Source organism: Rhinatrema bivittatum, chromosome 2 (assembly GCF_901001135.1).
Source record: "Rhinatrema bivittatum chromosome 2, aRhiBiv1.1, whole genome shotgun sequence".
NCBI lineage: Eukaryota > Metazoa > Chordata > Amphibia > Gymnophiona > Rhinatrematidae > Rhinatrema > Rhinatrema bivittatum.
In genome coordinates, this window is record NC_042616.1 from 69,217,776 (window position 1) to 69,231,246 (window position 13,471).

General features: G+C 44.3%; 1 protein-coding gene across 1 annotated transcript in view; it reads left to right on the forward strand.

Annotated features, from left to right (window-relative positions):
• The window catches only part of ARF1 (ADP ribosylation factor 1), a 65,707-nt gene that overhangs the window by 36,069 nt on the left and 16,167 nt on the right, over positions 1–13,471 (forward strand). The window contains exon 2 of the mRNA XM_029588290.1: positions 10,399–10,584. Within this exon, the coding sequence (XP_029444150.1) occupies positions 10,437–10,584 (148 nt within the window). The 5' untranslated portion in view covers positions 10,399–10,436. The remainder of the gene's footprint in view (positions 1–10,398; positions 10,585–13,471) is intronic.

Genomic DNA, 13,471 nt, shown 5'->3' on the forward strand with positions numbered 1-13,471 from the left:
CGATAGATCCAATAAGATCAGTAGGAAGGCCTGTCCTTTATCGAGGCCCAAAATAATGTGGTCAGTCAGTGAGATGAGAAGGGATTCGGTGCTTGAGGCTTTTCTAAAACCGAATTGAGTGGGGAAAAGAATTTTGTGTTCTTCTATGTAATCTGCTAGTTGTGTGTTAACTAGTTTCTCCATCACCTTGGCAATGAAAGGCAGATTTGAGATTGGACGGAAGTTGTTAGGATCTTTGGGGTCCAAGTTAGGCTTCTTAAGTAGCGGTTTGATGGATGCTATTTTGAGGTCGTCTGGGTAGAAACCCTGGATGAATGAGCAGTTTATAATGTCTGCTAGGGTTTTGGTTATGGTGTCCGGGATTAGCAGTAGTAATTTAGACGGAATCTGGTCTAGTGGATGCGATGAGGGTTTCATTTTCTTAAGAAGAGTTTGGATCTCTGAGGAAGAGGTGAGTTCAAGAGATTGGAGGGAGATGTCTTTATTATGAAGAATGTAATTGCTGGTTGGTGTGCCGGTATTATGCTTTAATTGTGTTAGTAGGTTTGTGATTTTCTTACTGAAGAAGAGTGCCAGCTCATCGGCTTTTGTTTGAGCTTGGTTAGGTGGTATGTCAGGATGGTTTGCCTGAGTTAGATTGGAGATAAATGTGAATAGCGCTTTGGAATCGAATATAATGTTATGAATCTTGTGTGCATAGAAGTCCCTTTTTGTTTTTAAAGTGGAGCTCTTGTATGCTTGGAGGGCGAGTTTGTATGTAGAAAGTGTGGAGGGGGAAGGGGCTTTACGCCATTTACTTTCTTTTTGACGCAGGTCGAGTTTGAGGTTTTTAAGTTCATTTGTAAACCATGGCTGCCTTTTTGACGCACCTTGTTTGACTTTTTTTGTTATCCACGGACATAGTTTGTTTGCCACGGTTTCTGTTATGGAGGACCAGGAATTAACGGCTGCATTGGGTGATGTGAAGTCCATGTGTGAAAGTTCCGTGATTAGATGATTGCTGAGTTCATCAGAGGCGCATACTTTTCTGTAGAGAAATGCGTGTTGAGGGGCGTGATTATTGTTCATTTGGGTCATTGAGAAGGTGGTGGAGATTAAAGAGTGGTCTGACCAGGGAACTTTTTTGTAAGTGGGATGTACTGAATGTGTTATACCTGAGTTCACAAAGATAAGGTCCAGTGTGTGACCTGCCTTGTGGGTAGGTTCATTGATTATTTGTTTGAATCCCATTGCAGACATGGCTGTAAGAATGGTTTCGCAGCTGGTTGAGAGTGTGGGGTTATCAACGTGCAAGTTGAAATCTCCTAGGATTATCGTTGGGAAGTCTGGTTTTAGATAAGATGCTAAGATTCTAGGAAGGGTGATGGGTCCGTTTCTAGAAGTCCTGGAGGGGCATATATTAGAAGGATTTGTAGTGAGTCTGATTTGAAGAGACCTGTTTCCAATTTCGAGTCAGATTTGATTGGGTGATGAGTGAATCTAAGATCTTTCTTAGCTGCTAAGAGAATGCCCCCACCCCTTTTTTTTCTGTCGGGAGATTGAGAAAAAGTCGTATGTCTGAGTAGGTAGTTGATTGATTAAAGCTATATCTGTAGATTTAAACCACGTTTCTGTTATAGCACATAAGTCTGGGTTTGCATCTAGGAGAAGATCATTTAAAATTAGTGATTTCTTGGATAGTGATTGAGCATTAAATAATATCAATGAGAACAGAGTGAATCCTAGAAGTTGTGTGATTGGAGTAATCATGATGGGGATAAGTGATTTGTAGGTGTGTTGATTGTAGATTATGTTTGATTTTCCTGTGAGTAGCGTTCTATGATGGAGAATCGGTATTGGGAGACCGTGGTACATTGTTTGCATTGTTAGGAGCGAAAGTGGTGTTAGATGGTATTAGCTGAGATGAATGCTGGAGTGGCTGGAAGAATGCTGGAGAGGCTGGAAGAATGCTGGAGAGGCTGGATAAATGCTGGAGTGGCTAGATGAATGCTGGAGATGCTGGAGAGGCTGGAAGAATGCTGGTGTGGCTAGATGAATGCTGGAGATGCTGGAGTGGCTGGAAGAATGCTGGGGTGGCTGGAAGAATGCTGGGGTGGCTGGAAGAATGCTGGGGTGGCTGGAAGAATGCAAGGGAGGCAGGTATGTGTATGAGACCTGGAGAATAAGATCGCTGGACGAATGCTTGGGTGACGCTGATGTAGCGTGCTTTGGTTGTAGAGGCAGAGTTACGTGGCAGAGTCGTTTAGCGTAGGTGTTTCTGGTTGTGCTCCGGTACACACGAAGGGGCACACAAAGGGGCAGGCCCCTTTGTCGTGCTCCTTCGGCGCACGACGCCTATCAGGGTGGGATTTAAAGCTCTGTAGGGCGTTATCTGGTTGGCCGGCTTCCTTATTTTGGGCGGGTCTTAGCGAGTTTCCCTGATTTTCACAGTTTCACAGTGCACTAATGATTTTTCTACTCAACTAGTTTTGGCTTTATAGAAAAACATTTTCAAAGCACCCTATCAGTTGGGACACTTGGTGGAAACAGTTTGTTACTCCTTTTACATTTCTGAACATGAGATGGGTCATTGAAGTCTCAATGGGACAGCACCTACAACTACTTTCCCATAAGGTGAATATATCCAATACTTTCATCCTATCTATGGTTTAGTTAACAATCTTCATTTTTAGTTTTCATTTTATTTTTTCTGGGAATTTCAATGCTATAACAAAGTCAGTAGAAAAATTACTGTTAACATGAGAAAAATCAGAGGAAAAGTCATTTTTTCACAGATTTTTCTTTTGTTATGACATTGAAATTCCCAGAAAAAATAAATGAAGGTCCCTAGGTTTAGTGAATAGATTATGCAAATCTGCTAAGAAGTCGGTTTTTTCACCAACCTCAATTTCAGTGAGTACAGATGTCACCAAACCAGGTTAGGGAGTTCATCTAAACAGCCTTTGTTCTCAAGGAGCATGATCTACACAAGAGGTTATGAGACACAAATTATCTAGAATTAAGAGCAATCTTCAATGTTAGTATTCAGTTCCTGGCTAAAAGGGAAAGTGGTCTTGATCCAAACAGACAACCAAGTAACAATATTCTATAGCAAAAAACGAGGAACAGGCATTTTAATGTAAATTTCCCAAGGAATATATCTGATTAACTATCTCCCTGGAAGCCAAAACCAGAGAGCAGAAATGCTGTCACCAATTGCAACCACATAAATGATTATTAGACTGTCAACTAGCAGAGGAACTGTTTCCCTTATGGGGCATTTTGTGTGTTTTTCTACAAATGCCATTGAGCAAGTTCCCAACTACTCTTCCAGGAGGCCAGTGAGGAGCAGTCTAGTGACAGATGCCTTTTCAATCCTATGCAGGTGGGGGCTTTTTTATGCATTCTTTCCAATTCCACTTTTAGCCAAGGGCTATTCAAAAGTTGAGAAAATTCTAATGATTTTATAGCCCCGTTTTAATCACGTCAGATTTAGTTTTTTTTGGTCTAACTGTGCAGCATTCCATAAAAAACCCTGATCATTCAGCACAGTGGGAAATCTTCATACTAACATTCATTTGTTGACCCTGCATGGATTTTGAGTCAACCAGTCTCTTCCAAGGGAGGAGAGGAGCAGCAGGCTATGAACCAGGAAAACCAGGGTTCAAATCCCACTGCCACTTGTAAACTTCGGCAAGTCACGTTACCCTCCCTTGCCTCAGGTTCAAACTTAACGGGTGTATTTACTAAAGGTTTTTTCCCATTCTGTGTCTATGACCCCCCTTAGATTGTAAGCCCTCTGGGGATAGGGAAATACTACAATACCTGAATGTAATCCACTTTGAAGTGCCAAAAAGTGGGGGGGGGGGGGGAATATATATATATAATTATTATTTATTTTTTTTTTAATGCAATTGCATGCTAAAGTAAGGTTTTTTTAACATCAAGAAAATGTTTTACTGGAGGATCTTACAACTTTAAATAGAAAAGATTTTCTATCTGTCGCTCATGGGTCAGTCAGGATCCCTTTAAGTGTTCTCTTCCCATCTTTAATACCTATTAAGTGTTCATCTGATTCAGGATTGAAAACTAACTCAAGAGTTCATCTTAGTTCTATATGAGCATACCAGGATGCAGGAGGAATTCCAATCTCCCAGCAATGTACAGTTGCCAGATTAATGAAAGGTCTGAACCATCTTAAACCTCCAGTTAAATATCTTCCTACTCTTTTTGGATCTAAATATAGTTCTTACTCAGCTTATTAAATTGCTATTTGAGTCACTAGTGACAGCAGAATTAAAATTTCTTTCTTGGAAGGCTTTATTTTTTTAGATAGTTGTAACGTCTGCCTACAGAGTAAGCAATTTGCAGGTATTAGTCTGGTACCCTTCAAATACCCATATTTTCCATAACATTACTTTTGAAAACTCATCCAATATTTCACCAAAAGTGGTGTATCAATTTCATGCCAACAAGTTCTTCATAATATTGAACTGCAGAAGAACTTCTTTCTATTTGGAAAGAACAGTCCCACAGAACATCTTCACTATCTTTCAATCCAGTCAAATGGGGAGATATACAGTTATGGAACAATTTCCATGTGAATTTTGGATTGTTTATTGTTATAAATGATTAGGACAGCAATCTCAGAGTAAGATAAAAGTCCATCAAGTTAGGGCTATGGCAGCTTCAATAGCTTATTTTTGTTCTGCTTCCATAGAAGATATCCTCAGGGCTTCCCCCTGATGATCTATCCATATTTTCACTGCTCACTACTGCCTAGAAAACTCATGTCAAGACAACAGTTTTGGCTAAGCAGTTCTCAAGCTTGCTTAATTCCTTCAACTCTCCCTCCAATCTGTAAAAGAAAAAACAAACAGGTTGCATGTTCTGTTGCTAATATAAGAACATAAATGCTTACACTGAACCTTCATCTTGGGAGTCCACACTTGTGTGGCTAATTAGTATCCATGGAGAAAGCAAAGTTAGTTACCCGGAGAAAGGTGAATAGTGGAGCACTCCAGAGATCTGTACTGGAGCTGCAGCTTTTTAATATTTATTAATGACCTAGAGATGAGAATATTTATTAATGACCTAGAGATGAGAATGAGTGAGGTGATCGAATTTGCTGATGCCAAATGTATTTAGAGTTGTTAAATTACAATAGGATGGTGAGAAATTGCAAGAGGACCTTGCAAGGCTGGGAAATTGGGCTTTCACATGGCAGGTGACATTTAATGTGGACAAGTGCAAAGTGATGCATGTTGCTGCAAGCAACCCAAATTATAGCTACACATTCAAGGTTCCACACATAATTGGTACTCAAGAAAAGGATCTAGGCGTCATCTTGGATAATATGTTTAAATCCTCTGCTCAAAGTGCGACTGTGACCAAGAAAGCAAATAGAATTACTAGGAAAGGAATGGAGAATATAACTGAGAAAATATCTTCTCTTCATGCCTCTTTCTCTCCATGGTGTGTCCTCATCTTGAATATTGTGTGCGGATCTGGTCACTGCATCTTGAAAAAGATAAGGCAGATATAGAAAAGGTACAGAAAAAGGAGACCAGAATGATAAAGGGGATGGAACAATTATCCTATGAAGAAAGGCTAAAGAGGTTAGGGCTCTTTAGCTTGGAGAAAAGACGGCAAAGGGAGATGTTATAGATCTGTGGAATGGGTAAACGCGAATTGGTTGTTTGTACAAAGACTGTGACATGCAATGAAGTTATTAGATAAATACATTTTAAAACATAACTTTTTTTTTTTTTTTTTTTGCTTAGTGTATAATCAAACTCTGGAATTTGTTGCTGTTACTGTAGCTGGGTTTAAAAAGGTTTGGACAAGTTCCTGAAAAAAGTTCATAAACTACTATTAAGATGGACTATGGAAAATCCACTGCTTATCCTTGGTTCTGGAGCAGCATCTGCAGCTGCTGAGTCACCATCGAAGAGGCACCGTGCCCCCTCAGGCTCCCTCTCTGAAGGTGTACCGGCGACACCTTGTGCCCCTCCTTCAGTCCTTACCACACAGGACTTCCAGGAGGAGCTGGACCGCAGGGTGCAACTGGCAGTGCTCAAAGCGCTTCAGAGCGTCGAGCTGCCAGCGCCACCGGTCCCTATACTGGTGCCCAAGCTTCTGCCTTCAATATTCGTGGCCCTGCTGGAGCATCTGGATGTCCTTTTTGGCGCCCTACTGACACAACCGATGCCAGAGGGCCCTCTGTGCTCTGCCACCGATGCCTTCCAGCGGAGCAATCCAGATTCCTGTGTCCTCTGAGGAGAGGATGAGGCCGTGGGGTTGGGCACCCATGCCCGCAGTTCCCCGGGCCACCGCTGGTTCGCTCCAGCGTACCATGGCCGATGCCCCCCTCGATGCCAGATGGCCTATGGAAGCTGTCTGTGCCCCTCCCAGTCCCTGGCCTTGGCGTTTGAACCCTAGTGAAGTGGGAGGGCCCCTGTGACCCGTGGGGCAATGACTTCTCTGACGCATTGACAGAATTCTCAGACGACCCCCTTTCGGAGCCTTCCCCTCTGGAAGAGCTGCGCCGCTCCATGCCCGAGGACCTATCATTTGCCAACTTCGTAAGGGCCATGGCTGAAGCCATCCCTTTCCAGCTCCTGTTGGAGGACGACTCCTGTCATAAGATGCTGGAGGTTCTCCAGTTCGACGCTCCAAGAGAGATCATGGTGGTTCCGGTCCACGACATCTTTAAGGATGATTTTCTCTGTATGTGGGAACACCAGTATCGGTGGCCCCGGTGAACAGGAAAGCTGATACGACTTACCTGGTTCAACAGGCAGTGGGTTTTAAACGGCAGCACTTACCCCATCAGTCTGCGGTGGTGGAGTCTGCTCCAGGTCACATGCTACTGACCTCACCCTGGGGCGCAAACATTTGGAGCTCAATGGCATTGGGAGAAAAATGTTCCAAGGGGCTATGCTGGTGGCCCGTATTGTGGCCTACCAGCTATATATGACCCAGTATGACCACAACCTGTGGAAGCAGGTCTAAGAGCCCTTCCCCCCCCCCCCCCCCCCCCCCCCCAGCAACAGCAGGAGTCCCTTGCAGCCATTGCCACGCTGGGCCTTGAGGCTGCTAGACACGAGGTCAGGTCGACCTACAATGTCTTTGAAACTGCAGCCCGCCTAGCCGCCGGGGGTGTCTGTGCCAGACGGCTGGCTTGGCGTAGAGCCTACGACTTGAGGTGCAGGACAGACTTGCGGACCTCCCCTGCACAGGAGAGAACCTGTTTGGGGACAAGGTGAGAGGTCATTGTGCAACTGAAGGATCAGCATGATACCCTTCTGCATCTCTCCCACCAGCTCGACTGCTGTGCCATATGGCGGCCTTGGTCCATGTGACTCCCTTGCCCTGCCTCCATATGAGGACCCCCAGTGAGCCTTGCGGTGTCAATGGTGGCAGGCATCACAGGATCTGGAAGTGCCGTTGACAGTCACAGACCCTCTCCGTCTCTCCCTAACCTGGTGGGAAGCCCTATCCAATCTGGAAATAGGACTCCCATTCCAGCCTGCTCCGCCCCAGGTGACCCTCACTACAGACTCCTCACCTCAGGGGTGGGGGGCCCACATAGATGGCCTTGCATACTCAGGATCCCCCTGCCAGATAATCCCCCTGCCAGATAAACTTCCTGGAATTGCGGGCGATCAGATTGTCTGTTCTGATGAGGACAGGTTGTCCTCATCAGAACAGACAATCAGGTAGCAATGTGGTACATCAACAAGCAGGGAGGCACGGGCTCCTTCCCCCTCTGCCAGGAGGCACTACAGGTCTAGGATTGGGCCCTCTCCAAAGGGATGTACCTGTGGGCCAAATACTTGCTGATCCACCAAAACACGTTGGCGGACCACCTCAGCCAGTCCTTCCAACCACACGAGTGGTCCTTGAACCCATCAGTAGCAGCCAACCTCCGGACATGGAACTGTTCGCCTCTCCCCACAATCACAAGGTGAGCATGTTTTGCTCCCTGATCCCAGGAAAGGATCATCCAGCCTATGACACGTTCTTCCTTCACTGGGGATAAGGTCTCGTGTACGCATAACCCCCAATCCCGCTTCTCTCGAGGACTCTTGACAAAGCTGCGAGAAGATGGGGGGGGGGGGGGGCAGCGTCATGATCCTAGTGGCACCCTCCTGGCCAAGGCAGGTGTGGTTCCCTGTCCTCTAGGACCTGTCCGTGAGCGCACCAGTTCTGCTGGGGATGGCTCCCGACCTCCTATCGCAGAATCAGGGCACTCTTGAGCCATCCAAACCTCTGGGCACTGGCCCTCATGGCATGGATATTGAGTGCATGATCCTCCAGCCCTTGCAGCTCTCAGATGAGGTGTCCAGGGTCTTGATTGAATCCCAGAAACCTTCCACTCGCAGATTCTACAGCTCAAAGTGGAAGCATTTCTCTACCTGGTGCGAGGGCCACAGACTGGACCCTTTCTCCTACCTGCTCCCCCGCCTGCTGGATTAACTGTGGCACTTGTCAGAGTCTGGCCTCTGGACTAGCTTAGACAGAGTATACCTCAGCGCCCTCAGCTCCTACCACCAGGGTGTCGTTGTGGCACCCATCTCAGTTCAGCCACTGGTCGAGCGTTTTATGTGGGGCCTAGTCCAACTAAAGATCCCACTTGGTCCGCCGGCAACCCCCCATGGGATCTCAACATTGTCTTAGTGAGGCTCATGTGACATCCATTCGAGCCTCTCAAATCCTGTGACCTAGAAGGTTATGTTGCTGATGGCAATCACTTTTGCTCGCAGGGTCAGCAAGATCCAAGCCCTGGTTATGTACGCTCCCTACACAAAACTCTTCCATGATCGTGTAGTACTGTGCACACATCCAAAATTCCCTCCGAAGATCATGACTGCGTTCCACATCAACCAATTATCCTTCCCACGGCCTCATTAACTGAAACTCTGCACCTAAATATAATCTACTTAACGGGCTCTACTAAACTGATCCTGGCAAACTTAAAATGTCATTATAGCTATGTTGTAAAAATTGTAAGATAGGTTACACTGTAAAGCTCTGTTGCCAACTCCATGTTGCCTGTAAACTGATTTGATGTCCAACAACGAAGATCGGTATAGAAAAACCTTAAATAAAATAAATTCCCACCCGGGGGAACGTGCTCTTTACACCCTGGACTGCAAATGGGCAATCGCTTTCTACTTGGATCATACAGCGAGGTACAGACAGTCCACCCTGCTCTTTGTGACCTTTGACACCAACAGGCTAGGAGAAGCAGTGGGAAAAGCAGACCCTTTCCAACTGGCTAGCGGATTGCTTTGCCTTCTGCTACGAGCAGGCAGGCCTCCAGCTGGCCGGTAAGGTGAAGTCTCACTCTGTGCAGCCTATGGCAGTGTCAGGGCCCACCTGGAGGTGGTCCCTATCGCCAAAATCTGCAGAGCCGTGGCCTGGAGTTCACTCCATACCTTTGTGGCTCACTACTGTCTCGACAGGGATAGTCACCAGGACAGCGCTTTTAGCCAGTCTGTCCTCCGCAGCCTATTCCAGTCCTGAGCCCAACTGTTCTTATCGTGCTCTCTGTGGAGCCAGACTGCCCCTGCTTCCTACAACACCGCAGTTGTGTTCTGCCTGGTGGCACCTTGTTCAACTACTGTGGGGTCCCTCTGTTCCTGGAGGCAGTCTGGAGCTCTGTAATCACCCACATACGAGGACTACCATCCTGCTTGTTCTAGGAGAAAGCAGAGTTGCTTACCTCAGGTATCCCGCCCGCCTCCCCACGATGTTGGGTTCACCTTCGTTTTGATTTATTTTTTTTCGCTCGTATTTTGCTGTCTTACGAGTCTGAAGGGGGGATCTAGTGTAGATGTGCGGATAGCCGGACTCCATCTGATGATGTCACCCACATGTGAGGACTAAAATCCTGCTGTCCTAGGAGAACACCTGCCACAGGTAAGCAACTCTGCTTTCTGCAAGAATTTCCTGAATACTGCGGACCCATGGACATTATTTTTGGTGTATATTTGGCTTTTCAAGCAGTTCATTGTACTGTTCACCTCGTCCTTCATTTATGCATATATTAGCTACAGTGGAAATATACCATATCCTAGCAGGCAGTTAACTTTCAAAAAAGCACTCTTTGTGGTATTTCTCTTTCTCCCTAATTTAAAATGCATTATTCTTAAAATGATTGTGTTAAGACTGATGTATATTGTGTTTATAACCAATGTTTTAAGAAACCTCGTACATATCAGAGATTTAAGTAATAGGTTTTAAATGCTTTTTTTTTTTATTCCTAGTAAGCATTTTGTAAATCTGCAATGGATTTTCAGAATTATCTCCAGCTCAGCAGTCCTTGCTGGGTGGTTGATTTTAGAAAATCAAACTTCAAATCAAATAGGGTTAGAGATTAAAGACTTATTTTTCACTTTTTTCTTTTTATAGATTTCATCGACCAGTGTTGAATACATCAGATTTTCAGCATGGGGGGTATGTTTTCCAACCTCTTCAAAGGCCTTTTTGGCAAAAAGGAAATGCGTATCCTTATGGTTGGTCTTGATGCCGCAGGGAAGACTACTATTTTGTACAAACTTAAACTGGGTGAAATTGTAACTACTATCCCAACTATAGGTAAGGCAATAACATTGAACTACTTGTTAAGCATTGTCATTTTATTTCACTTGCAGTGCAAAGTTTTTTATAAACATATTCTTCTTGGAGAAAACTGAATTCTTTGCAGATTTGTGATGCTTTACATTGAACGTTAAAACTATTCAGAATCTAATCTTAGTTGCATTTGCAGATCAAATTGAATTGTGGTATTTTCAGTTAGCAAAAGGGATATGGGAAGAACTGTTTCACTTGCAAAGGTAATGGCAACCCCTGTTTCATGTGATTCTGCCCAATATTCTCTTCTCACCACAAGCCCCTCTGCCTTGGCTGCTGCGCCGTTCTTCCACAGCATCGCTCTTCTCACACTGCCGCGCCACAGCACCTCTTGCCCTAGACATCACAAAGCTCTCATGTACTGGACATGTTGGTTCTGTGGAGTATGCAGGCCCTGAGGCAGGGGGAAAACAGGAAGCAGTGTGTGGGAGAGGGAGGGTCAGAGATGTGGCCTTAAAAGGGGGTTGATGGGGAGGGGATGGAAGGAGAAGAGTATGAATCTGTGGGAGGTAGTGGAAGGAAAAGGATGTAATATTCAGGTGGGAGGATTGAAGTGAGGGAATACTAAGGGATAAAAGACTGGAGAGAAGGAAGACACAAGGGATGAAATGAGGGGGAGCAGATGTGAAGAGATGGAGGGAAAGATGAAAATTGCAGCAGAGGGAAAAAAGGCGATGGAGGAGCAAAAAAGCAATGAAAGATTAGAGGGGAGGGAAACAGCACCTATTGGGAGGGGCAAAACTGCAAGAGGAGAGAGAGGAGGAAAAGAGAGGGAATTAAAGGTGATGCACTGGAATAGATTCACAGAGAATAGGCTGGAGGATCATTTATATAATGTGATGTTCCATAATTGGGGTGGGGATTTACATATGCAGATTTATGTAAATGTCACATACTATTCAGAATCTACTCTGGAGTTCTTGCACAAAACTGTTTTCTGACTATGGGCCTGATTCATCAAGGTATTTTCCTATAGACAATTAATGGGAGAAAAGCCTTTGTGAATCAGGCAGTAAGTTCCATAGTAAAAGTTGAAATGGCTGAAAGAGGTATGTAATGGGATTCTTAAAGTCCCCAGTAGTTTATGCCCATTTGTTATGTTCTTTTGTGCCTTTTCTGTGGTGGTCTTTTGGAACATTCAGTTGAAGCAGAAGCAATTTCTGTTTTACATCTGACTCTACAAATTTCTATCAAAATAAACATCTGTGTGTGAGAACTATATAAGCTACTGTTTTCAGGAAATTGAGCCAAAGTATATACTTGGACTAACCAGTCATTAAAGGTGTTCATTAGGGTACCTGTTGCAAGTGTAGAATTAAACATAATGGGAATCTTGGACCATGTGTTTAAAATCCTTGTGGTAGTTGAACATTTTTTAATTTAATGAATCTTTAAAATTACACTGAAAACGTGTAAAGTTTCATGGTTAACCTTGCTTTCGTAGCGTGTAGCAGATGGACTCAGGACCAATGGGTATAGTGTACTCCTGTTAGCAGTTGGAGACTGATCAGATTTCAATCTGACGTCAGCCCCTAGTACATATACCCCTGCAGGAAGTGCAGCTCTTCAGTATTTTCCGTCTCCATAGCAGTTAGGGACTATCTGCACACTCTCGCAGCGTATTAAGGGCTTGAGTCACTTAATTTTTAGACGTTATGTGACTGGTGCAATAGCAGCTAGCTTAATGCAGATATTTGAGGAGTAGTAACTGGCACAAAAAGAACATATTCATTACTACCCAGATTGTGCAGAAAGGAGAGATACTTCGTCTACACCTACAGCAGGCCTATAAAAACTGATTAATCCAAAGACCTAGTCACTTTTTATTCATCTCTAGGAGCCCTCAGACTCAAATGTGTGTAAAATAAACATCTGCATAATTCTTATTACTATTATGCTACTAAGAATTTGATTCTTTAAAATCTTTCCCTTTCTGAAAACAAATAGGGAAGCTAGCTTGAGTAGACCATCTTTTTCATCTTATCAGGTAACACTCCCTCACCTCCTCCCTCCCAACCCCCAAACAAATTGGAACTAAATAGTGTTTCATGTTAAAATTGCAAGGCTGTGTTCCCACTTTTTTTTTTTTTTTTTTTTTTTAATATTTCCTGCTTACCTATCACTAAACTGGTTATACAGGAACCGACATCAAACAGCTACGTAAACAGGCTAAAACTTAATTACAGAATAAATAGGAAACAAATCATTTAAACATTTTTGTTATACATTTCATGGATTGAAAGGTGGGGTATATTGGTGTTTTGGTTTTTTTTTTCTGGTTTCTGATGAGGCAGGGGAACTTCTACCTCTGCTGTTCCTACTACTGCTTCTGTGTATGTTGTGTGGCTGAAGAATGAGAGGAGAGCATGACCATAGAGTTTGGCAAGGCACAGGAATCTTCCATAATAAAGGCAAGGTTTATTCAAAATATAAGAAAATACAGGTTTTCTTCACCTTAAACTGGAACTTGGGATACAACAGGTTCAGTCAGGGTTACTTACAGGTACTTGGTAAGACAAGGATCTGGGATCATGACACTGAGTATAGCCCTCAAGTTTCCAGGAACATTGGGATAGCCCTAGTGATAATTTATGAGCTCCTGTGGTCCATGGCGAATCCTCAGAAGCAGGACTGCAGGTCTGGGCTAGCAGCAAGCAGCCAAGTCTTTTCAGCTTGCTTGGCTGCAACCTCTGAGAAGCATCCTGTGCATAGGAGTAAAGCACCAGCCCTCCACCTGGACAGACCCTAGTTTGAGACTGGATCCCCCCCTTGTTTTATTCTTACATCACACACACACACACACACATACCCCTTCCCCCACTTCCTGGGTGATCTCAAGCACCCCAGAGAA